This window comes from Pristiophorus japonicus, chromosome 12 (assembly GCF_044704955.1).
Source record: "Pristiophorus japonicus isolate sPriJap1 chromosome 12, sPriJap1.hap1, whole genome shotgun sequence".
Classification (NCBI taxonomy): Eukaryota; Metazoa; Chordata; class Chondrichthyes; family Pristiophoridae; genus Pristiophorus; species Pristiophorus japonicus.
The window spans coordinates 136,341,406-136,366,136 of NC_091988.1; the positions used below are offsets into that span (position 1 = coordinate 136,341,406).

General features: G+C 46.2%; 1 protein-coding gene and 1 long non-coding RNA gene across 2 annotated transcripts in view; one reads left to right on the forward strand and one right to left on the reverse strand.

Annotated features, from left to right (window-relative positions):
- LOC139276996 (cadherin-22-like) overlaps window positions 1-24,731 on the reverse strand; it is a 750,218-nt gene that overhangs the window by 366,324 nt on the left and 359,163 nt on the right. The window contains exon 5 of the mRNA XM_070894995.1: window positions 6,405-6,592. Coding sequence (XP_070751096.1) covers window positions 6,405-6,592 — 188 coding nt within the window. The remainder of the gene's footprint in view (window positions 1-6,404; window positions 6,593-24,731) is intronic.
- LOC139277475 (uncharacterized) overlaps window positions 1-24,731 on the forward strand; it is a 108,867-nt gene that overhangs the window by 25,673 nt on the left and 58,463 nt on the right. The window contains exons 2-3 of the long non-coding RNA XR_011596088.1: window positions 5,353-5,534; window positions 7,170-7,222. This is a non-coding gene — a long non-coding RNA (uncharacterized lncRNA). The remainder of the gene's footprint in view (window positions 1-5,352; window positions 5,535-7,169; window positions 7,223-24,731) is intronic.

The following is a 24,731-nucleotide window of genomic DNA, read 5'->3' on the forward strand; positions in this document are numbered from 1 at the left end:
GCAGCGTAATTAAGGACAAAGTCAGAGTAATTGACATCAATACATCGTGTTCTCTCATTCCTGTCATGGTAGTCACATTGTGACTGACGCCTGCTCTCAACAATTTCTTTCATAGTACGGTGTATAAGGGATAACCTGGTTTTGAGCGTCCTTTTCATTAGCAGCTCTGCGGGTGGAACCCCTGTGAGCGAGTGTGGTCGGGATCTATTGGCCAACAGGAGGCGTGATAAGTGGCTTTGTAGGGAATCCACTTGGATTCTGAGCATCCCCTGTTTGATTATCTGCACTGCTCGTTCTGCCTGGCCGTGTGACGCCGGCTTAAACGGTGCCGTTCTGACATGGTTAATTCCATTGCCTACCATGAAGTTCTGGAATTCAGTGCTTGTGAAGCACGGGCCATTGTCGCTGACCAAGACATCTGGTAGACCATGGGCGGCGAAAATTGCCCGTAGACTTTCGACCGTGGCAGAGGATGTGCTTGAATTTAAAATGGCACACTCAATCCATTTGGAGTAGGCGTCGACTACAACCAAAAACATTTCACCCATGAAAGGATCTGCGTAGTCCACATGGATGCGTGACCATGGCTTGGCGGGCCAGGAGCAGGGGCTAAGGGGAGCTTCCCTGGGTGCATTGCCCAGCTGAGCACACATGTTGCACCTGCGAACACAAAGTTCCAGGTCTGCATCTATCCCTGGCCACCAAACGTGTGACCTGGCAATTGCCTTCATCATGACAATGCCCGGGTGCTCATTGAGAAGTTCTCTGATAAACAACGCTCTGCCCCTCTGGGGCATGACTACTCGGTTTCCCCACAGTAGGCAATCGGCCTGAATCGAGAGTTCATCCTTGTGCCTATGAAATGGTTTAATTTCATCAGGGTATGCCCCGTACGTGGCTGCCCATTCCCCATTCTGGACGCATTTCTTAACTAAAGACAGTAGCGGGTCTTTATTTGTCCAGACTTTAATCGGACGGGCTGTCACAGGTGAGCCTTCACTTTCGAAAGCTTCAACAGCCATGACCATCTCAGCATCGTGCTCAGTTGCCCCCTCAGTGGTGGCTAGTGGGAGCCTGCTGAGTGCATCGGTGCAGTTTTCACTGCCTGGTCTGTGCCGAATTGTGTCGTCATAGGCGGCTAACGTCTGTATGCGGGCCGATGCATTCGCATTTATGGCCTTGTTGGCGGCCAAAAGGGACGTTAGGGGTTTGTGATCTGTCTCCAGCTCAAATTTACTGCCAAACAGGTACTGGTGCATTTTATTTAATGCATATACACATGCTAGCGCTTCTTTTTCTACCATCCCGTAGTCCCTTTCTGCCTGGGACAGACTTCTGGAGGCATAAGCTACCAGCTGTAACTGACCATTGGCATTCACATGCTGCAACACACACACGACCCCATAGATCGATGCATCGCACGTTAGAACAAGTTTCTTACACGGGTCATATAACGTTAACAGTTTGTTGGAGCATAACAAGTTGCGTGCGCTATCAAAAGCCCATTCCTGGCTGTCCCCCCAGACCCAATCATGACCTTTGCGTAGGAGCACATGTAGCAGCTCTAACAGCATGCTCAATTTGGGAAGAAAGTTACCAAAATAGTTCAAGAACCCCAGGAACGAACGCAGCTCCGTCGTGTTACTGGGTCTGGGTACTCTCTGGATCACTTCCGTTTTGGACGCAGTGGGTCTGATTCCGTCTGCTGCTACCCTCCTCCCCAGGAATTCTACCTCTGGAGCTAAGAAGACGCATTTCGCCTTTTTCAGTTGCAGCCCTACCCGGTCCAGTCTGCGTAGCACCTCCTCCAGCTTGCGGAGGTGTTCTTCAGTATCGCGACCCGTGTTGAGGATGTCCCCTTGAAAAACTTTCGTCCTTGGAATCGACTTGAGGAGGCTTTCCATATTTCGCTGAAAGATTTCGGCAGCCGAATGAATCCTAAACGGACATCTGTTGTACTCAAACAACCCCTTGTGTATCGTGATGGTGGTCAGCTTCTCCGACTCACTCGCCAGCTCCTGGGTTATTTAAGTTGAGGTCAGGTCCAATTTTGAAAAAAGTTTGCCACCAGATAGCGTCGCAAACAGGTCCTCCACTCTCGGTAGCGGGTACTAGTCTTGGAGTGACACCCGATTGATGGTGGCCTTGTAATCGCCACATATCCTGACTGACACATCCGCCTTGAACACCGGCACGATCGAGTTCGCCCAGTCACTGAATTCGACTGGCGAGATGGTGCCTTCCCTCAGTCGGCGGTCAAATTCGCATTCTATCTTTTCCCGCATCACGTACGGCACCGCTCTGGCCTTGTGGTGTACTGGCCTGGCGTCCAGGTTTATGTGAATCACTACCTTGGCCCCCATGAAAGTGCCAATGCCGGGTTGAAATAATGAGTCAAATTTGTCCAGGATCTGTGAGCATACTTGCTCCACAGAAGAAATTGCATTGACATCGCCCCATTTCCAGTTCATGACAGCAAGCCAATTCCTCCCCAGTAGTGCGGGACTGTCCCCCGGGACCATCCAGAGTGGCAATCTGTTCTCTGAATCTTTGTGGGTCACGACTACCGTGGCGCTGCCCAGCACCGGAATGATCTCCTTTCTATATGTGTCCATAGCTGTGCGTCAATCGGCAATAATTTTGGCCTCCTGGTCTTGGACACCCACAACCTTTTGAACTGTTTGATACTCATCAGGGACTGGCTGGCCCCTGCGTCTATCTCCATTAATACTAGGATGTCTTTGAGGAGCACTATCATCATTATCGGTGGCATCCTGGTATATAAACTGTATATGTGCTCCACATGAACTCACAGAACTTCAGCTTCCAGCGATTTCCCCCAGTATTCATTTGGCCTCGTGGGGTTTACATCAGGCCCGCCCTCCTCGTACATCAACCTGGCTGCAGGCTTCCTGCACATAAACGCCAAGTGACCGCTGACGTTGCAGTTCTGCAGGTATATTGCTGATACCTGCAAGCTCTGGCTGGGTGTTTGCCTCCACACCTCCAGCATGAGCTGGAGGCCCCATTGTTGGAAACAAAAGGTCCATTCCCAGTCTATCGTCTCTGACTGTCTCTGTAACTGTCCTTAAGTGCACCATTAACAGGCGTTTATGGCCCCATTACTGGCCGCATTGTCCATTGCGATGGCGTGAATCGCCGTTCAGCTAGCCATTGTCTCTGCTGAATTCCCCCTTTGGGTTCGATTAGATGTTGGGGCATGTCCGATTGCCCTTGTCTGCCTAGAGAACTGTGTGCCACGTTAACAATGTTGACTCTCTGGTCGTTTGCCGCATTTGAGCCAAGATTTTTGTCATACATCATTCTGGTCTCTTCCTCCCCTGAGATAAATATCTGGGCTATCAGAGCCGCCGCTTCCAAGGTCACAATCAGTTTCCTGAAAACCCCAGCCTGCCCGATGCCCTCAATAAAAAAGTCTCACAGCATCTCCGCATGCATCTGGGAACTTACATAGGCTCGCCAGTCACCGGAGATCTGCCACGAAGTCTGGAACACTTTGCCCTTCTCGCCATGTGCGTGCTGCTCGCCGGTTTAAGGTGTTCCCCGAACAACTTACTGAGCTCTTCGAACGTCTTATCTGCCGGCTTCTCTGGCGCTAGAAGATCCTTCATCAGGGAGTACATTCTAGATCCACAAACCGTCAGGAGATGAGCCCTGCGTTTGTCGGCCGAATCCTGTCCCAACCATTCCTTAGTGATAAAACTTTGCTATAGTCTTTCAATAAAGTCGTCCCAATCATCACCAACACAGTACCTCTCTTCTGTGCTGCTAGTGGCCATGCTCGCATGGTTTAAATCCCAGTTTCTCGTCGCTAATGATATGTCCTTACTATACAGTATAAATGCACACGAGGCCCATACTTGAGAGAAGGTCACTCTGTGATCAGTTACATTTATTACCAAGATCTCAGGAGATGAAGTTGGGTGGAGTTTCCCCTTTAATACCTGAAAGTCCAGGTTAGGAGTGTCTCCCACAAGTTCACCCTCTTGTGGTCAATGTTCTCAAGTTGTACAACTTAGGTCAGCTTATACATGGGTTACAATGATAGTTGAATACATGACAGCTTGAGGTTCAGCCTCTGAATGAGCGCAGGTGCAAGCATCATCCGCATACTGTAGTTCGATGACAGAGGATGGGACGACCATATACAGTAGACACCTCAAAGCGCTGGAGAAGTACCACCAATGCTGTCTCCACAAGATCTGGGAGGATAGACGAATCAACGTCGGTGTTCTCACTCAGGCCAACATCCCCAACATCAAAGCACTGACCACAGTCGACCAGCTCCGTTGGGCATGCCCGAGACTCCCGAAGCAAATGCTTTACTTGGAACTCCTACACGGCAAGCAAGCTCCAGGTGGGCAGATGAAATGCTTCAAGGACACCCTCAAAGCCTTTTGATAAAGTGCAACATTCCCACCGGCACCTGGGAGTCCCTGACCCAAGACCACCCTAAGTAGATGAAGAGCATCCGGGAGGGTGCTGAGCACCTCAAGTCTCATCGTCGAGAGCATACAGAAACCAAGCGCAGACAGCGGAAGGAGCTTGTGGCAAACCACCTTTTCCTTCAACCACTGTCTGTCCCACCTGTGACAGAGACGGTAATTCCCATCTTGGACTGTACAGTCAGTCACCTGAGAACTCACTTTTAGAGTCGAAGCAAGTCTTCCTCGATTTCGAGGGACTGCCTATGATGATGATGATGATGATGATGAACATCAGCATGGACTAGTTGGGCCGAATGTGCTACATATTCTGTATATCGTGTGCAATTTCACGGTTTATCAGCCAGATAATTACTGTTTTTAGGATTCTAAAGGGACTAGATAATGACGACCATGACGAGCTGTTTCACCTTGTCCAGAACAGTAGAATGAGAGTATACGGCCTGTGTTTGAAGGGGGTAAATTTGCAGAAACAATGGGCTGAATATTGCGGCCTCACCGGGTCATGCGCTGAGATCTGGCTTTTGCGATCTGTCAACATTTCTTTTGACACATCCAAGACATCCCCGCAGGAAGGACATCTCCAGGCCAGAAATTGGGCGATTTGTCCAACTCTTGCCCAGCGAATGTCCTTCAAACGCTTATGCCTGGTAAAAGCAGGCGTATACCCTACTTTTACCAGTGTAAGTGTTTAAAAACATGGAAAAAATAAATTTAATTACTCATTTTTACATTAAAAACCCTATCTATTAAGGTAAGTTTATTTTTAACCCTATTATAACACGTTAAAAAAATTCAAACTCTTTTTTTTAAAACATTCAATTTCAATTAATTTTAATTAAGTGAAGTTTTTTTTTTATTTATTGTGTTGTGTTTCTTGTTTTAGGGAGGTCTTCTCATTGATGATAATGGGAGCTCATACAAACAGTGAATTATTAATGAGAATATTCCATAGTGATTGGTGGACCAGGCCCACATGATTCCAGGATACGCATACATATTTGGAGGACATGTTCCTGTACGCTGCAATGCAAATGAAGGCCTCCTACATTCCTCCAGGACCATCAGGTATTTCCGTTCAAAATTTTGGGTGGGAAGTGTTCGTACGAAGGAAGCCTCCGTCCGCAATTTTCCCCTCAATATTTCAGTGAGCGATGGTCAATCTATGGAACAAGCTCCCGAGAGAGATGATGCAAATATATAGTGTGAAATCATTCCGTTGCAAAATAAATAGATTTCTTTCAGAAAATAACATTTTGTGATACGGTATACGGGTAATTGGAGACATGACATGTGGTAAATGTTACATGCTTGGGAGGAAAAAGGTGACTTGGGCCTAAGGTTTCCAAAGCTCTCCGTCACTGGGGGTTTTCCTCGCCTCATGTATGGGTCTGTTGTACACTAATTGACAGAGATTGATTGGTGTGGTTAGTCAACAACTCCATTATCATTGCATCATGTGCCACCAGGATGGAAAAGGCTCACCAAATGGTCCTTGCTCATTTTCCACTTAGCAATTCCCATATACTCAGGTGTACATGTCCATCTTGAAGTGTTTGCAGCTGGCTTTTTGCTCTGTGCTGTTACATTGCAATTACTTGAGCAGTATGGTGGCTGGTTTGAATACTAATGCTGCAAAATATTGGAACCAGCTCCTATCTACACAGAGTAATTATATAAAGATTTAAAACATTGGATATCATGTATTTATAATGTAAGCTCAGTCATTATTTCTAATTACCTATTTTTATTGTGCTCAGAGAAAGATCCTGTCAGCTACCTTTGTGTGTTGAACCCACCATTAACTGAATCAAAGTCAAAGGGAAATCTGAATTGGCATCTTACAGCTCACTCTCTGGATGAAGCAAGCTCGGTGTGGAAAGGAATCAGTCCTCAGGCTAGGGGGGAGCTTCCGGGCTCTGGTTAGGCAGCACCCACCTTTCTCAGGATGATAATCCCTTCCTGTGCTTCCGTGTCTGTCACCACGCTGAATCTGTTGGAACCATCCTCTTCTTTCAGGGTGTAGGTCATCTCAGAGTTCTGGCCCAAGTCAACATCTTCAGCCTTCACCCTCCCCACTGTTGTTCCAACAGCAGCCGACTCGAGCATACTCAGCTGGTACAGCTCTGTAAAAGAGACCAGAGTATTTCTAGCAATTCACCTGTTTGATACGACATCACTCGTGGCTCCTCACCTTCCCCTTCACGCTGCCAGACACTCTTATCTGAAAGAGCAAGCTCTTTAGATTCGCACAAAGTGAATAAAAACTGCATTTACATAGTGACTTTTATTGCCAAGGCATTTTGCAGGAGCATAATCAGACAAAAATGGACACTGAGTCAAAGAAGGAAATATTAGGTGACCAAAGGCTTGACAAAGAGGTAGCTTTTAAGGAGCATCATAAAGATGGTGGAGAGGGTTAGGTTGGAAATTCCAGAGCTTAGGGCCGAGACGGCTGAAGGCATAACTGCCAATGGGACTGAGGGATGTCCAAGATGCCGGAATTAGGGGCCAGCAATGTTCTCGGAGAGTTGGAAGGCTGGAGGAGGTCAAAGAGGTAGGGAGGAGCAAGATTCTTGATCTGGTAATCAGAAGCAGCTTTGGTGGCTGACAGATCTATTGGCCACTATCTTTTTACATAGAGTAATCAACTCTGATGAAGGGTCATCGACCCGAAACATTAACACTGCTTCCTCTCCACAGATGCTGCCTGACCTGCTGAGATTGGAATGGGTTGTCACGAAGACGAGTTGAGGGTAGGGCTCTCACTTCAAGAAACAATCAGATGCTTTAAGGGGAAATGGTAGAGTTAATATTTTGACGGATGAGATCAGATGGGCTGAAAGGCTTTCATCTGAATCTATCTTGTACTCTGGAGTGTTTGTTCCTCCACTAAGAGCTGTTTACGATCAAGAAATGGACATGGCTTACCATTCTCACCTGCAGCACATTGCATTGTTTAAATTGTTAATCCCAGCCTAGAAAAATGACATGGTCTAGTAGAACAGCCTGTCTGGGACAGGCTTGATGGACCAGCTGGTCTTATCTGGCCATCATTGTCCGTATGAGTGGAGACGCCAATTAGTGCCAGAGTCAGGACATTTTGTGCTTTCGGTCCATGCTTGCAGGGAATGAGATTAAAGCAGCCCAACCTCACTACACAGGACCCCAATAGCCAGAGGAGACTTCCATCTCATTGATCTGGGATAGATTTAAATTCAGGTCCCAGAGGTGAAAGGCTAGTGTCTAACCCACTGCTCCGCCCAGGACCCATGAAATATATGCCACCAGTTTCAATTCAATTCCCGGTAGGCCACAGCTTAGAACCACAGCTGGCAACAACACACTGAGTTTTAATACAAGTCATCCTGACAGGATGCGAATTGTAATCCTGGCTTTTAGAAAAAACATTTCAACAAACTTGACAGGCCAAGTATTTCTACATTGAAATTTATGTTGTTTCTCATTATATCCGTATTTATTCTGCATCTTGATTCAACATCTCATCTAACAGGCAGTATCTTCAGTAGCAGGCCAATCTGTTACTGGGTGACAGTATTCAGCAGCAGCAGAGGATTCATTGGAACTGAATCCTGATTCCGTCAGGTCAAAAACAAACTAATAGGAAGCAGGTCATTTTGATGGCTCCTAAATGATACCGCAAATCTCTGTGAAAATACACATATTTATCCCTGGCCTTCTTACTAATAAGAAGTGCACAGCTTCCTAGTAGGTCAATCCACTGCCTGACACTGAACCATATAAACCAGGGTGCTCACAGGCCTAATCCCCAAATGGTACATTTATTGATCCCACCCAGGATTTGTTATAGAGTCATTGAAAATGGTCCCAGTGGAAAACAAATCGTCCAGATTTCCTGCCCCTGATCCCTGTTGGAAAATGCACATGTTTGGAAATGAGGTGATGGAGGCATCTGGCACAGGTGTGACGCCATCTATGGAATAGTCAGCCAATGCCCAATGGCTCGGGTCACATCGGAGGAATGACCAATTGGATGAGGTGCTGGATGGTTGCCAGCACTGGTGGAACCATATGCTAGCAGCAGTCGGAGTTGTCAGGACAGAAAGCTAGAGATTGAACATTAGGCAGCGTTTCAACTGACGATGTTCTGACCCATCTGCTAGATATGTTGCCTCCTGGCTATGAGAAATTTGTCTCTTCACACAGCTATGCTGTCAATAATAATTTACAGATGGAGAACAAAATATGGTCAACCAAATCTGCCAAGAAACTGTATGACTGACATCATTTTGTATATCATGTGTTGAAATAATTTATGAGGAGATCAACAGAAATTCAAAGTTTCGAGCTTTATTACAGGGAACTCCAAGAAAATTATTGTACTGAAAGGCACTCTCTGGAAAAGTCTACAATAACAAACACTCGAGGAGTTTGGGTGGATAGAGAGCTTTCACCTCTCGCCCTTGGGGAAACAAGAGTCAATGAGGGCCAATCAGTGTGGGCTTCTCAAAGGCAGGTCGTGCAAGACCAACATTATAGGCTTCTTTGAAGAATGTAGTGGATGTGGTTTATGACGATTTTTAAAAGGCATTTGATAAGGTACCTCATGCAAAGACTTGTGGCACATGGAAATAAGGAGAATGCGATTATAGAAACATAGAAAAACATAGAAAATAGGTGCAGGAGTAGGCCATTCGGCCCTTCGAGCCTGTACCACCATTCAATGAGTTCATGGCTGAACATGCAACTTCAGTACCCCATTCCTGCTTTCTCGCCATACCCCTTGATCCCCCTAGTAGTAAGGACTACATCTAACTCCTTTTTGAATATATTATAGGGATAGCAAGATTGTGGAGGGTGGAAAGAGAAGGTAGAGGTGAAAGGAAGTTTCTCAGACCGGAAATATATAGTGAGTGATGTTCACAGCGGGGGCAGTTGTGTTTTCTGACCATTCTTATTCGCTATATACATAAATGATCCGGATTTAGAGAAAAATATTACAATTCACTGATGACCTCAATTTAAATGGAGAGGTGGGACGGCAAATTGTATCGAGGATTCTGAAAAATTGTAGGATGACATAGAAACTAGGGGCCATAAATACAAGATAGTTACTAATAAATCCAATGGGGAAATAAGGAGAAATGTCTTTTCTCAGAGAGTGGTTAGAATGTGGAACTCGCTACCACAGTAAGTGATTGAGGCAAATGGTGTAGAAGCTTTCAAAAGGAAACTAGATGAGCTCATGAGAGAAAATGGAATGAGATATGCTGAAAGGCTGAGATGAGATGGATGGAATGGGAGGAGACTCGTTTGGAGTATGACCACCTGTTTCTGTGCTGTATATTCTATACATTTCTATGTAATCAGAATTATCAGAGTTGACTACTGGAATTTTGAGCTTGGAACAGTGTCTGAAGTGAAGCCAATGATGTGTGTAGAAGTGGGGTTCATGCTGTGTGTGTAGAAGTGGGGTTCATGCTGTGCGTGTAAAAGTGGGGTTCGCAGTGTGTGTAGAAATGGGGTTCACAGTCTATGTGTAGAGGTGGGGTTCACAGCATGTGTAGAAGTGGGGTTCACAACCTGTGTAGAAGTGGGGTTTGCAGTGTGTGTAGAAGTGAGGTTCACAACCTGTGTAGAAGTGGGGTTCACAACATGTGTAGAAGTGGGGTTCACAATGTGTGTAGATGTGGGGTTCACAGCATGTGTATATGTGGGGTTCACAACCTGTGTAGAAGTGGGGTTCACAGCGTGTGTAGAAGTGGGGTTCACAACGTGTGTAGAAGTGGGGTTCACAGTGTGTGTAGATGTGGGGTTCACAGCGTGTGTAGATGTGGGGTTCACAACCTGTGTAGAAGTGGGGTTCACAGCGTGTGTAGAAGTGGGGTTCACAGCGTGTGTAGATGTGGGGTTCACAACCTGTGTAGAAGTGGGGTTCACAACATGTGTAGAAGTGGGGTTCACAGTGTGTGTAGATGTGGGGTTCACAGCATGTGTAGATGTGGGGTTTGCAGTGTGTGTAGAAGTGAGGTTCACAACCTGTGTAGAAGTGGGGTTCACAACATGTGTAGAAGTGGGGTTCACAGTGTGTGTAGATGTGGGGTTCACAACCTGTGTAGATGTGGGGTTCACAGCGTGTATAGAAGTGGGGTTCACAGCATGTGTAGATGTGGGGTTTGCAGTGTGTGTAGAAGTGAGGTTCACAACCTGTGTAGAAGTGGGGTTCACAACATGTGTGGAAGTGGGGTTCACAGTGTGTGTAGATGTGGGGTTCACAACCTGTGTAGATGTGGGGTTTGCAGTGTGTGTAGAAGTGAGGTTCACAACCTGTGTAGAAGTGGGGTTCACAACATGTGTAGAAGTGGGGTTCACAGTGTGTGTAGATGTGGGGTTCACAGTCTGTGTAGAAGTGGGGTTCACAGCGTGTGTAGAAGTGGGGTTCACAGCGTGTGTAGATGTGGGGTTCACAACCTGTGTAGAAGTGGGGTTCACAACATGTGTAGAAGTGGGGTTCACAGTGTGTGTAGATGTGGGGTTCACAGCATGTGTAGATGTGGGGTCTGCAGTGTGTGTAGAAGTGAGGTTCACAACCTGTGTAGAAGTGGGGTTCACAACATGTATAGAAGTGGGGTTCACAGTGTGTGTAGATGTGGGGTTCACAGTCTGTGTAGAAGTGGGGTTCACAGCGTGTGTAGAAGTGGGGTTCACAGCGTGTGTAGATATGGGGTTCACAGTCTGTGTAGAAGTGGGGTTCACAGTGTATGTAGAAGTGGGTTTCGCAGTGTATGGAGAAGTGGGGTTCACAGTGTGTATAATGTGCATGGTTAAGGCTGATTATACAGTAGAGGTGAATTCTGCTTCAAGCTCTGATAAGCCCAGGTTCTCTCTGATCCTGAATTGCTGGGCTTTAAAGAACAGCACTGCAGTGGAGATATAGTGCCGAACGCCACCTTGTGCAAATCGCACAGTTGGAAATTCACCCAATTCTTTTTTCTTTAAATTATGTGTGAAATTTGTGCTCATCAACATGATAGATGTAAAGCAAGTAAATGCAGACAGGCACAGCAGAGCTGGATGTAAAGGGAAGCCTCCACTGCCCTGTCCCAACAGATGCCTCAGTTTCAATCTGGGAAGAACCCCGCTGTCAGTGTTTCCTGTTGCTTCCATTTGCCGCACGAGCCCTCCTGTGGCCTATCTGCGTGAGATTACTAACTCTGCCCTAATTAGTGTTGTAGTTCTGTCATGTCGGCCTTTGAGCGCTTGGATTGAGACTCATTTCCAATCAACGAAGGTTAAAGACTTGCCCTGTTTTGTGTGTAGAACAGTGTCGTAAACCAGTGCTTTAATGAACACAGTTGCAATGTCGTCACACACAGAGACCAGAGCCATGATTCCCTCAGGGAGAGGAGGTGTTCACCGCATCAGTCTGAGCTAGCTTTAAACCCAGGTCCCAGAGAAAGCAACAAAATCTTCACTTGTGAAAGATTCAGTTGGATGTTGCAGATCCTAACGACTGAAACCCTTAACCCATCAACATTAATTCGATGTTTGCAGGCGACTGCAGGTCGTGAGCGATGAAACTGTGCTCGAGTTACGCAAGGTTTTATATTCCCCAAAATGAGTGTGTGATACACAAGTCACCTCACTGACGTGTGGTAATCTCTTTGTATGGGGAGTGTGATTTGACTCTGATTTATTTGAGTTTTAGTTGTGCTACAGATAGGACAATGGGATGAGCAGTTTCCAATCTGCTGGCTTCATATTGGTTATCCAGATGCCAATCAGAGCACAAGCCAGTGCAATTGCTTTACTAGCTTTACTAAAGATTTTTACTGCAGTCAATTTAAAATCTTAACATCCTACCAGTGCATAATTTACAACCCCAATTTGCAAAGTCATAAAAATCTGCATGAAAATGCAATGTATATTGAGTGGTAGTCAGACATGGATTTGTGTCTGTAATTTGCCTGTAGCAAATCCATCGACTTGGAACTGGAGAGAAAATGCTGACACAAAAGTGTTGGTGAGCATCCTGGGTGTGCACCTCCTAGTGTCCAGTGGGAGAACAGCAATCGCAAAGAACACTGACGCAAATCTTTGAAAGTGGGAGGACAAGTCGCTAAGACTGTCAAAAGTAAAGAATGCAGGATCCTTGGCTTCACAAATCAGGGAGGTTATGTTAAAGCATTCTAAATCAATAGTTGGCATCAGCTGGAGCACTGTGCCCAATTCTGGGAATCACACTTCAGGAAGAATGTCAAGGTCCCAGAGAGGGTGGAGAGGAGATTTCCCAGATTGATACCAGGGATGAGAGACTTCAGTTATGTGGAGAGACTTGAGAAGTCTCCTTAGAGCAGAGAAGGTTATGTGGAGATTTATTAGAGCTGAGCTTTTTTGAAAGAGTACAAAAATAACAACGTGCATTTATACAGCACCTATAACAGAGTAAAACGTCCTAAGCACTTCACAGGAGCGTTATCAAACAAAATTTGACACAGTGGCACATAAATGAGATATTAGGGCAGTTGACTAAAAGCTTGGTCGAAGAGGTAGGTTTTAAGGAGCGTCTTAAAGATGCGGAAAGAGAGCTTTAGGGAGGCAATTCCAGAGTTTATGGCCTAGGCAGCAGAAAGCACAGCTGCCAATGGTGGAACAATTAAAATCGGGGATGCACAAGAGGACAGAATTGGAAGAACTGGTTGTTGGGCTGGAGGAGGTTACAGATAGGGAGGGGTGATGCCACAGAGGGATTTGAATACAATGATGATCATTTTAAGATAGAGGCATTGCTCAGCCAGGAGCCAACGTAGGTCAGCGAGCACACAGGAGGTGGGTGAACGGGACTTGACACGGGCAGCAGAGTTTTGGATCAGTTTAAGTTTATGGAGGGAGGAATATGGGAGGCCTGCCAGGAGTACGTTGGAATAGTAACAAATAGATGGATGAGGTTTTCAGCAGCAGATGAGCTGAGGTGGGCGGAGTTGGGCAAAGTTATAGAGGTGGAAGTAGACAGTCTTTGTGATGGAGAGGATATGTGGTCCGCAGCTCATCTTGGGTTCAAGTATGACAACCAAGGTTGCCAACAGTCAAGCTCAACTCCAGACGGTTGCCAGGGAGAGGGATGGAGTTGGTGGCGAGGGAACAAAGTTTGTAGCGTGGATCGAAGATAATGGCTTCGATCTTCCCAATATTTAATTGGAAGAAATTTCTGCTCATCCAATACTGGATGTCGGACAAGCAAGGTGACAAATTAGAGACAGTGGAGGGGTCGAGAGAGGTGGTGGTGAGGTAGAGCTGGGTATCATCTAGGTACATGTTGAATTTGATATGTTTTCGGATAATATCACCATGGAGCAGCATGGAGATGAGAAATAGGAGAGGGGGACAAGGATAGATCCCTGGGGGACTTCAGAGGTAATGGTGCAGGAAAGGAAAGTGAAGCTGTTGCCGGAGATTCTCTGGCTACGACTAGATAGATAAGAATGGAACCAGGTGAGTGCATTCCCACCCAGCTGGACAATGTAGGAGAGGCCTTGGAGGAGAATAGAGTGGTCAACTGTGTCAAAGGCTGCAGACAGGTCAAGAAGGATGAAAAGATGAAGGGAAAATATGTTTTAAACATCCCTAACAAAAAGAAGAACTTTAATGATAGCTAAACTGTATTAACTGCAAGTTGAAAAACAGGAATATAGAGGAACATTAACAGACACCTTTCAGACAAAGGCAGATGGTAACCAACGACAAATCTTGGGATGTTATGGATCAGAAGAACTGACTGGTACAGTTTTGAGATAAGAAACCACTGAGCAGCACGTAATCTCTGGAGTACTCCCGGTGCCACGTGCGAGTGAGTGTAGAAATAGAAGGATAGAGCAGATGAATGCATGGCTGGAGAGATGATGCAGAAGGGAGGGCTTCAGATTCCTGGCTATTGGGGCTGGTTCTGGGGGAGGTGGGACCTATACAAGCTGGATGGGTTGCACCTCAACAGAGCTGGTACCAATATCCTCATGGAAAGGTTCGCTAGTGTTGTTGGGGAGGGTTTAAACTAAGTTGGCAGGGAGAAGAGGCTTTCATCATATCAGTTTGAGCTAGTGTTAAACCCAGGTCCCTAAATGGCCAACCTCTGTGACCCCTGGTTCTAGATTCCCCACCAGAGGAAACATCCTCCCTACGTCTACCCTGTCAAGCCCTTTAAGAAATGTGTATGTTTAAATTAGATTACCTCTCATTCTTCTAAACTCTAGAGAATATAGGCCTAGTCTACTCAACTCATAGGACAACCCCTCTGCCCACCCACACCGCCACCCCCCTCCCTCCATCCAAGGAAATGAGCCTGGTAAACCTTTGTTGCACTCCCTCTGTGGCAAGTATATTCTTCCTTAGGTAAGGAGACCAAAATTGTACATAATAATCTATGTGTGATATCACCAGAGCTCACCAGAACAGTGGTCTTTATTCATCTTTATTCATCTCAGTCCACCACACTGCATGTATTTTTTCTTTGAAGAACCATCGCTCTTAATTCCTGCAGGATTGCCCTTGTCATCCTTGGAAGGATGTTTTCAGTGAGGTTCCGCAGGGCTCAGTATTAGGTCCCTTGCTTTTTGTGGTATATATCAACAACTTAGATTTGAATATAGGGAATATGATTAAGAAGTTTGCAGACGACACTAAAATTGACTATGTGGTTGATAATGAAGAGGAAAGTCATGGGCTGCAGGAGGATATCAATCTACTGGTCAGGTGGGCAGAGCAGTGACAAATGGAATTTAATTCAGAGAAATGTGAGGTGCTGTCCTTTGGGAGGACAAATTAAGAAAGGGTATACACATTAAGAGGTAGGCCATTTAAAATTGTAGATGAACAAAGGAACCTTGGAATGCTTGTCCACAGATCACTGAAAGTAGCAGGTGGTTAAGAAGGCATACAGAATGCTTGCCTTTATTGGCCGAGGCATAGAATATAAGAGCAGGGAGATTATACTTAAATTGTATAATACTTTGGTTAGGCCACAGCTGAAGTACAACATGCAGTTCTGGTCGTCGTATTAAAGGAAGGACGTGATTGCACTAGAGAGGGTGCAGAGAAGATTTACGAGGATGTTGCCTGGAATGGAGAATCTTAGTTATGAGGACAGATTGGATAGGCGGGGTTTGTTTTCATTGGAACAGAGGAGGTTGAGAGGAGACCTCATTGAGGTGCACAAAATATTGAGGGACCTGGACATAGTGGATAGTAAGGGCCTATTTCCATTGGTGGAGCGGTTTATTATGAGGGGGCATAGTTTTAAGGTGGTTGGTGGAAGCTTTAGAGGAGATTTGAGGGGGGGCTTCTTTACGCAGAGGGTTGTGGAGATCTGGAACTCATTGCCTGGAAGAGTGGTAGATGCAGAAACCCTCACCACTTTTAAGAAATGGTTGGATGGGCACTTAAAGTGCAGTAACCTGCAGGGTTACGGACCTAGAGCTGGTAATTGGGATTAGACTGGTGACCTTTTGTTGGACGGCGCAGATATAATGGTAAGTACTGCAGGGAATAGAATATAGCCAGGGTGATCTCCTGGACTAGTTTCAATCGCTTGGATGGGTCGGAGGGGAATTTTCCGATATTTTTTCTCCCTAAATTGGCCTGGGTTTTTATCTGTTTTTTGCCTCTCCCAGGAGATCACATAGCTGCGGTTGGGGTGGAGTGTAGAATGTTTTTGTATAAGGGGTGTCGCAGTTGTGTGAGGCGGACTTGTTGGGTTGGGTGCTCTTTGCCTTTCTGTCATTGTTCATAGGTTTATATGTAAACTTTACAGCTGCTGACCAAGGGCCGGCGCGGACACGATGGGCCGAAGTGGCCTCCTTCTGCGCTGTAAATTTCTATTTTTCTATGTTTCTATATAATTGCAGTAAGACATCTTTACTCTTATATTCAAATCCTACGGTAATAAAGGCTAACATACCATTTGCTTTCATGATTTCTTGCTGTATCTGCATGTTAACTTTCAGTAATTTGTGTACAAGGACATTAGAAAGGAGAAAAAAAGGGCACAAAGAATTGGGAGATGAATAGCACTAAAGTAAGAAATAGTAAGGTATTAGGTGAGGTCAGACTAAGAGAGAACACAGGATGGTCTGAGATAGGTTTACGGTGTATGTATGTGAACGCACAAAGCATAGTAAACAAGAATGGTGAGCTGCAGGCACAAATAACCACATGGGAATATGATGTCATGGCAATGACAGAGACCTGGCTCATAAAATGACAGGATTGGGTATTAAATATTCCTGGATATCGGGTGTTCATGAAAGATAGGGAAGGAAAGATAGGAGGTGGTGTGGCAGTAGTAGTTAACGAGAATGTTACAATGCAGAACAGAGAGGATGCCCTGGAGGGTTAAGGACAGAATCTAAATGACTAAAGTTAAGAAATAATCTGGGTGCCAATACACTACTAGGGGTATTTTATAGGCCATCAGCTAATGGGAAGAATTTAGAGTAAATTTGTAGAGAAATTAGAAAGAGAGGCCAGAATTATAGAGTAATGATAATGTGGGACTTCAACTATCCTAACATCGACTGGGATAATAATAGTGTAAAGGGCAGAGAGGGGGATGAATTTCTAAAGTGTGTTCAGGAGAACTTACTTGATCAGTATGTTTCTGGCCCAACGAGGCAGGAGGCATTGCTGTATCTGGCGCTGGGGAATGAGATAGGCCAAGTGGAGCAAGTGTCAGTAGGTGAACATTTAGGGAACAGTGATCATAGTGTCATAACGTTTAGATTAGCTATGGAAAAGGTCAGTCAGCAATGTAGAGTAAAAAAATATTTAATTGGTGGAAGGCCAATTTCAGTGGGATGAGAATAGATCTGACCCGGGAAAATTGGAAACAAAGATTGGCAGGCAGGCAGGCAAAACTGTAGTGGAACAATGGGCCACCTTTAAAGAGGAAATAGTTCAGGTACAGTTGAGCTACATTCCCACAAGGGGGGGCAAGGCAGGGCAATTAAAGTCAGAGCTCCCTGGATGACGACAAAGATAGAGAGTAAGATGAAGAAGAAAAAGAGCACATATTACAGATATTAGGTGGAGAATACATCTGAGAATCTGGCTGAATATAGAAAGTTCAAAGAAGAAGTGAAAAATAAAATAAAAGGTGCAAGGAGATGGCATGAGAATAGATTGACAACTAACATAAAAGGGAATTCAAAAGTCTTCTATAGGCATATAAATAGTAAATGGATAGTAAGAAGAGGGGTGAGGCTGATTAGGGACCAAAAAGGAAGCCTGGAAGCAGAGGGTATGGCTGAGATACTAAATGAATACTTTGCATCTGTCTTCACCAAGGAAAAAGATGCTGACATAGATATAGGGAAGGAGGAGGTAGAGGAGATACTGAATGGGATAAAGATGAGGTACTCGAAAGGCTGGCTGCACTTAAAGTGGATAAGTCACCAGGAGTGGATGGAATACATCCGAGGGCAATAACGGAAGTGAAGGTAGAAATCCTGGAGGTACTGGCCATAATATTGCAATCCTCCTTAGATACAGGGCTCGTGCCAGAGGACTGGAGAATTGCAAATGTTGCACCATTGTTCAAAAAAGGGTATAAAGATAAACCCAGCAGTTACAGGCCAGTCAGTTTAACCTCAGTAGTGGGGAAGCTTTTAGAAACAATTATCAGGGAGAAAATTAACAGTCACTTGGACAAGTGTGAATTAATTAAGGAAAGCCAGCACGGATTTGTTAAAGGCAATCGTGTTTAACCAACTTGATGAGGTAATAGAGAGGATTGATGAGGGCGATGAGGTTGACGTGTTGTACATAGATTTCCAAAAGGCTTTCGACAAAGTGCCACATAAATAGGCTTGTCTGCAAAGTTGAAGTCCATGGAATAAAGGGACAGTGGCAGCATGGATACAAAATTGGCTAAGTGACAGGAAACAGAGAGTAGTGGTGAACGGTTGTTTTTCTGACTGGGGAAGGTATACAGTGATGTTCCCCAGGGGTCGTTACTAGGACCACTGCTTTTCTTGATATATATTAATGACTTGGCTGTGGATGTACAGGGCACAATTTAAAAATTTGCAATGACACAAAACTTGGAAGTATCATGAACAGTGAAGAGGATAGTGATAGACTTCAAGAGACAGACTGGTGGAATGGGCAGACACACGGCAGATGAAATTTGATGCAGAAAAGTGCGAAGTGATACATTTTGGTTGAAAGAACGAGGAGAGGAAATATAAATGAAAAGGGTACAATCCTAAAGGGGGTGCATGAAGAGAGAGATCTAGGGGTATATGTGAACAAATCGTTGAAGTTGGCAGAACATGTTAAGAAAGCAGTTAAAAAACCTGGACTTCATGAATAGAGGTATAAAGTATTATGATGAACTTGTATAAAACAATGGTTCAGCCTCAACTGGAGTATTGTGTCCAATTCTGGGCACCGCACTTTAGGAAGAATGTGCAGAAAAGATTTACGAGAATTATTCCAGGGATGAGAGACTTCAATTATGTTGATAGACTGGAGAAGCTGGGATTGTTCTCCTTGGAGCAGAGAAGATTGAAAGAAGATTTAATTGAGGTGTTCAAAATCATCAGAGGTTTGGACAGAGTAGATAGAGATAAACTGTTCTCATTGGCAGAAGGGTTGAGAACCAGAGGACACAGATTTAAGGTGATTGGCAAAAGAATCAAACGCGACACAAGAAAAAAATTTTGATGGGCTATAGGGAAAGGGTAGGCGAGTGGGACTAGCTGAAATGCTCTTGCAGAGAGCCAGTACGGGCTCGACAGGCCAAATGGCCTTCTTCCATGCTGTAACAATTCTATGATTCTATGATAAGTAACATGCAATGTGAGGTAACACCATTAAACTTTGAACCACCCATGAACAACAAGGGATGTAGGCACACCGAACGGAACCAATCAAAGGAAGCATAGCCACAAAGAATATAAGAATTTAACGATACCAAGCTCTTGCACTGCAGTCAACTGGGATAGACGGTTCCTAGTCTAACAGGAAGATGGTGTCTAAAGATTCAACAGACTTTAGGTGATCGTTGGTCTGGCCAACCGGGGCACTTGGAAGACTCAAGAACAGGTCGAGTTGTGTTTCTTATTTAATTCGTGTATTAGTGGTTAAATAAAGATAGTCTCTGTGAGAGACCCTTGTATCCGTATGTTTCTGTTAAGGTGGATTCAGGTCCACGGACCCCACTCAAACATCTACTGTGGCAGGTGAAAGCCAGGATAATTCCTACAGATGGATAGGTTACCACGGTTACAGTCACATAGGATGTCATTTGTGACTTTGGTATGGGCTGTTTCAGTACAGTGGCTGGGGCGGAAAACTGATTGGAAGGATTCAAACATGGAATTTTGGGAAAGATGTTCATGGATTTGGGACGTGACTTTGGAGAGGAAAGGGAGTTTAGAGATGGAATGGTAGTTTGCAAGGACAGAGGGGTCAAGGGTGATTTTTTTGAGGTGGGTCTGATGCCAGCAGAATTGAAGGGGAAGTAAACAGTATCTGTGGAGAGAGAACCATTAACAATATTAGCTAACATGGGGGCCAGAAAGAGAAGTTGGGTGGTCAGCAGTTTGGTAGGAAACATGCTTCCACGCCAAAAAAAAAGATGAGTTCACAGGTGTTTCAAATGAAGAACCTGAACTACATCCTCAAGGGTGGAAGATGCCTGTGTGTGGATTTTTTTAACATACGTTGGAATAGGGTCGAGGGAAGAGATGGTGGGTCTCATAAGTGTCATGTATTCAACCAGCATTGTAACCCATGTATAACCTGACCGAAGTTGTACAGCGTGAGAACACTGACCACTAGGTGGGAGACACTCCTAACCTGGACCTTCAGGTATAAAAGGGGAAGCTCCACCCACCTTCATCACTTAAGGCTAAGGAATAAAGGACAGGTCACAGACTGACCTTCTCTCAAGCATGGGCCTCGTGTGCATTTATACTGTGTAGTAAGGATGTATCAATGGCGGCAAGAAACTGGGATTTAAACCAAGCGAGCATGGCCACGAGCAGAACAGACGAGAGGTACTGTGTTAAGAAATGGTTGGGACAGAGATTCAACATTGTTAAAGCAGCACACAGTTCTCCAGGCAGACAAGGGCAGTCAGGCATGCCCCAACATGTAGTCGAACCCAGAGGGGGAGTTCGACAGAGACAATGGCGAGCTGAACAGCGATTCACGCCATTGCAAGGGACAATGCGGCCAGTAATGGGGCCATCAACACCTGTTAATGGTGCACTCAAGGACAATAACAGGGGCAGTCAGGGACGATCGACTGGCAAGGGACCTTTTGTTTCAAACCGCAACTCATGCTGGAGGCGTGGAGGCATACATTCAGCCGGAGTTTGCAGAGATGAGCAAAATACCTGCAGAAATTGCAGAAATGGACACTGGGGGAAATCGCTGGAAGCTGAAGTTCAGCGAGTTCATGTGGAGCACGTATACAGTTCATGCACCAGGACGCCACCAATAATGATGAAAGTGCTCCTCAATGGCATCCCAGTATCAATGGAGTTAGACACAGGTGCCAGCCAGTCCCTGATGGGTATCAAACAGTTCGAAAAGTTGTGGGCATCCAAGGCCAGGAGGCCAAAATTATCGCCGATTGACGCACAGCTACGGACTTACACAAAGCAGATCATTCCGGTGCTAGGCAGCGCCACGGTAGTCGTGACCCACAGAGATTCGAAGAACAGGTTGCCACTCTGGATTGTCCCAGGGGACGGTCCCGCACTACTGGGGAGGAGTTGGCTTGCTGTCATGAACTGGAAATGGGGCGATGTCAATGCAATTTCCTCTGTGGAGCGAGTATCATGCTCACAGATCCTGGACAAATTTGACTCATTATTTCAACTCGGCATCGGCACTTTCATGGGGGCCAAGGTAGTGATTCACAAAAACCCGGACGCCAGACCAGTACACCACAAGGCCAGAGCGGTGCCGTACGTGATGCAGGAAAAGATAGAAGGCGAATTGGACCGCCTGTTGAGGGAAGGCATCATCTCGCCAGTTGAATTCAGTGACTGGGCAAGCCCGATTGTGCCGGTGCTCAAGGTGGATGGGTCGGTCAGGATATGTGACGATTACAAGGCCACCATCAATCGGGTGTCACTCCAAGACCAGTACCCGCTACCGAGAGCGGAGGACCTTTTTGCGACGCTATCCGGTGGCAAACTTTTTTCAAAATTGGACCTGACCTCAGCTTACATGACCCAGGAGCTGGCGAGTGAGTCGAAGAAGCTGACCACCATCACGACACACAAGGGGTTGTGTGAGTACAACAGATGTCCGTTCGGGATTCGCTCGGCCGCCGCGATCTTCCAACAAAATATGGAAAGCCTCCTCAAGTCGATTCCAGGGACGGTGGTTTTTCAGGACGACATCCTCATTACGGGTTACGATACTGAAGAACACCTCCACAACCTGGAGGAGGTGCTACGCAGAACTGGACCGGGTAGGTCTGCGAATGAAAAAGGCGAAGTGCGTCTTCCTAGCTCCAGAGGTAGAATTCCTGGGGATGAGGGTAGCAGCAGACGGGATCAGCCCTACAGAGAGCACCCAGACCCCGTAACATGACGGAGCTGCGTTCGTTCCTGGGGCTCCTGAACTATTTTGGTAACTTTCTTCCCAAATTGAGCACGCTGCTAGAGCCGCTACACGTGCTCCTACGCAAAGGTCGCGAATGGTTCTGGGGGGACAGCCTGGAAAGGGCTATTTAATAGAGCACGAAATTTATTATGTTCCAACAATCTGTTAACACTCTATGACCCATGTAAGAAACTTGTGTTAACGTGCGATGCGTCGTCCTATGGTGTCGTGTGTGTGTTGCAGCATGTCAATGCCAAGAGTCAGTTACAGCCGGTAGCTTATGCCTCCAGGAGTCTTTCCGAGGCAGAAAGGGGCTACGAGATGGTAGAAAAGGAGACGCTCGCATGTGTATATGCGGTAAAGAAAATGCACCAGTACCTGTTTGGCAGGAAATTTGAGCTGGAGACAGATCACAAACCCCTAACGTCCCTTTTGGCTGACAACAAGGCCATAAATGCAAACGCATCGGCCCGCATACAGAGGTGGGCACTCACGTTAGCTGCCTATGACTACACAATTCGGCACAGACCGGGCACCAAAAACTGCGCCGATGCACTCAGCAGGCTCCCACTAGCCACCACTGAGGGGGCTACCGAGCATGGTGCTGAGATGGTCATGGCTGTTGAAGCTTTCGGAAGCGAAGGCTCACCCGTGACAGCCGGTCAGATTAAAGGCTGGACAAGTAGAGACCTGCTATTGTCTATAGTCAAGAAATGTGTCCTGAATGGGGACTGGGCAACCACGTACAGGGCATGCCCTGAGAAATTTAAACCATTTCACAGCGCAAGGATGAACTCTCGATTCAGGCCGATTGCCTACTGTGGGGAAACCGCATAGTCATGCCCCAGATGAGCAGAGAGGTGTTCATCAGAGAACTCCACAATGGACACCCGGGCATTGTCACGATGAAGGCAATTGCCAGGTCACACGTTTGGTGGCCAGGGATAGACGCAAATCTGGAACTTTGTGTTCGCAGGTGCAACACGTGTGCCCAGCTGGGCCATGCGCCCAGGGAAGCACTCCTTAGCCCCTGGCCATGGCCCGCCAAGCCTTGGTCACGCATCCATTTGGACTACGCAGGTCCTTTCATGGGGAAAATGTTTTTGGTTGTAGTAGACGCCTACTCCAAATGGATCGAGTGTGACATTTTAAATTCAAGCACATCCTCTGCCACGGTAGAAAGTCTACGGGCAATGTTCGCCGCTCACGGTCGACCGGACATCTTGGTCAGCGACAATAGCCCATGCTTCACAAGCACTGAATTCCAGGACTTCATGGCAGGCAATGGAATTAACCATGTTAGAACGGCACCGTTCAAGCCGGCCTCAAACGGCCAGGCAGAAAGAGCAGTGCAGATAATCAAACAGGGGATGCTCAGATTCCAAGGGTGTTCCCTATAAACCCGTTTATCACGCCTCCTGTTGGCCCTATAGATCCCGACCATACTTGCTCACAGGGGTTCCACCCGCAGAGCTACTAATGAAAAGGACGCTCAAAACCCGATTATCGCTTATACACCCCACCATGAAAGAAATTGTCGAGAGCAGGCGCCAGTCACAATATCACTACCATGACAGGAATGCGAGGGCGCAATGTATTGATGTAAATGATCCTGTTTTTGTCCTCAACTACGCTGCAGGGCCCAAATGGCTCGCAGGCACTGTGGTTGCCAAAGAGGGATATAGGATTCTGGTAGTTAAACTTATCTGCCGCAAATCTGCCGCAAACATGTGGATCAAACAAAAAGGAGGTCCAGCAACCCCATAGAAGAAGCAGAGGAAGAACACGATATAGAGTTCACTCCACCACAGGTGACCGAACACCGGAACCAAAGGGAGGAGAGCCCAGTCACTGTGGGAAGTCCGGACAGGCCTGAGGCACTGCAAACAGCAGACACTCAGGCCAGCGTGCAACAACCGGAGCCCCAACTCAGGCGCTCTACAAGGGAGCGTAAACCACCAGAGAGACTCAACCTGTGATCCCAATAAGACTTTGGGGGGAGGTGATGTCATGTATTCAACCAGCATTGTAACCCATGTATAATCTGACCGAAGTTGTACACCATGAGAACACTGACCACTACGTGGGAGACACTCCTAACCTGGACCTTCAGGTATAAAAGGGGAAGCTCCACCCATCTTCATCACTTGAGTGCGAAGGAATAAAGGACAGGTCACAGACTGACCTTCTCTCAAGCATGGGCCTCGTGTGCATTTATACTGTGTAGTAAGGACGTATCAATAAGAATATAAGAAATAGGAGCAGGAGTAGGCCATACGGCCCCTCGAGCCTGCTCCGCCATTTAATACGATCATGGCTGATCGATCATGGGCTCAGGTCCATTTCCCTGCCCGCTCCCCATAACCCCTTATCGGTTAAGAAGCTCTCTATCTCTCTCTTAAATTTAATCAATGTCCTGGCTTTCACAGCTCTCTGATGCAGCGAATTCCACAAATTTACAACCCTCTGAGAAGAAATTCCTCCTCATCTCAGTTGTAAATGGGCGGCCTCTTATTCTAAGATTATGCCCCCTAGTTCTCGTCTCCCCTATCAGTGGAAACATCCTCTCTGCATCCAACTTGTCAAACACCTCATAATCTGATATGTTTCGATAAGATCACCTCTCATTTTTCTGAATTCCAAAGAGTAGAGGCCCAACTTCCTCAA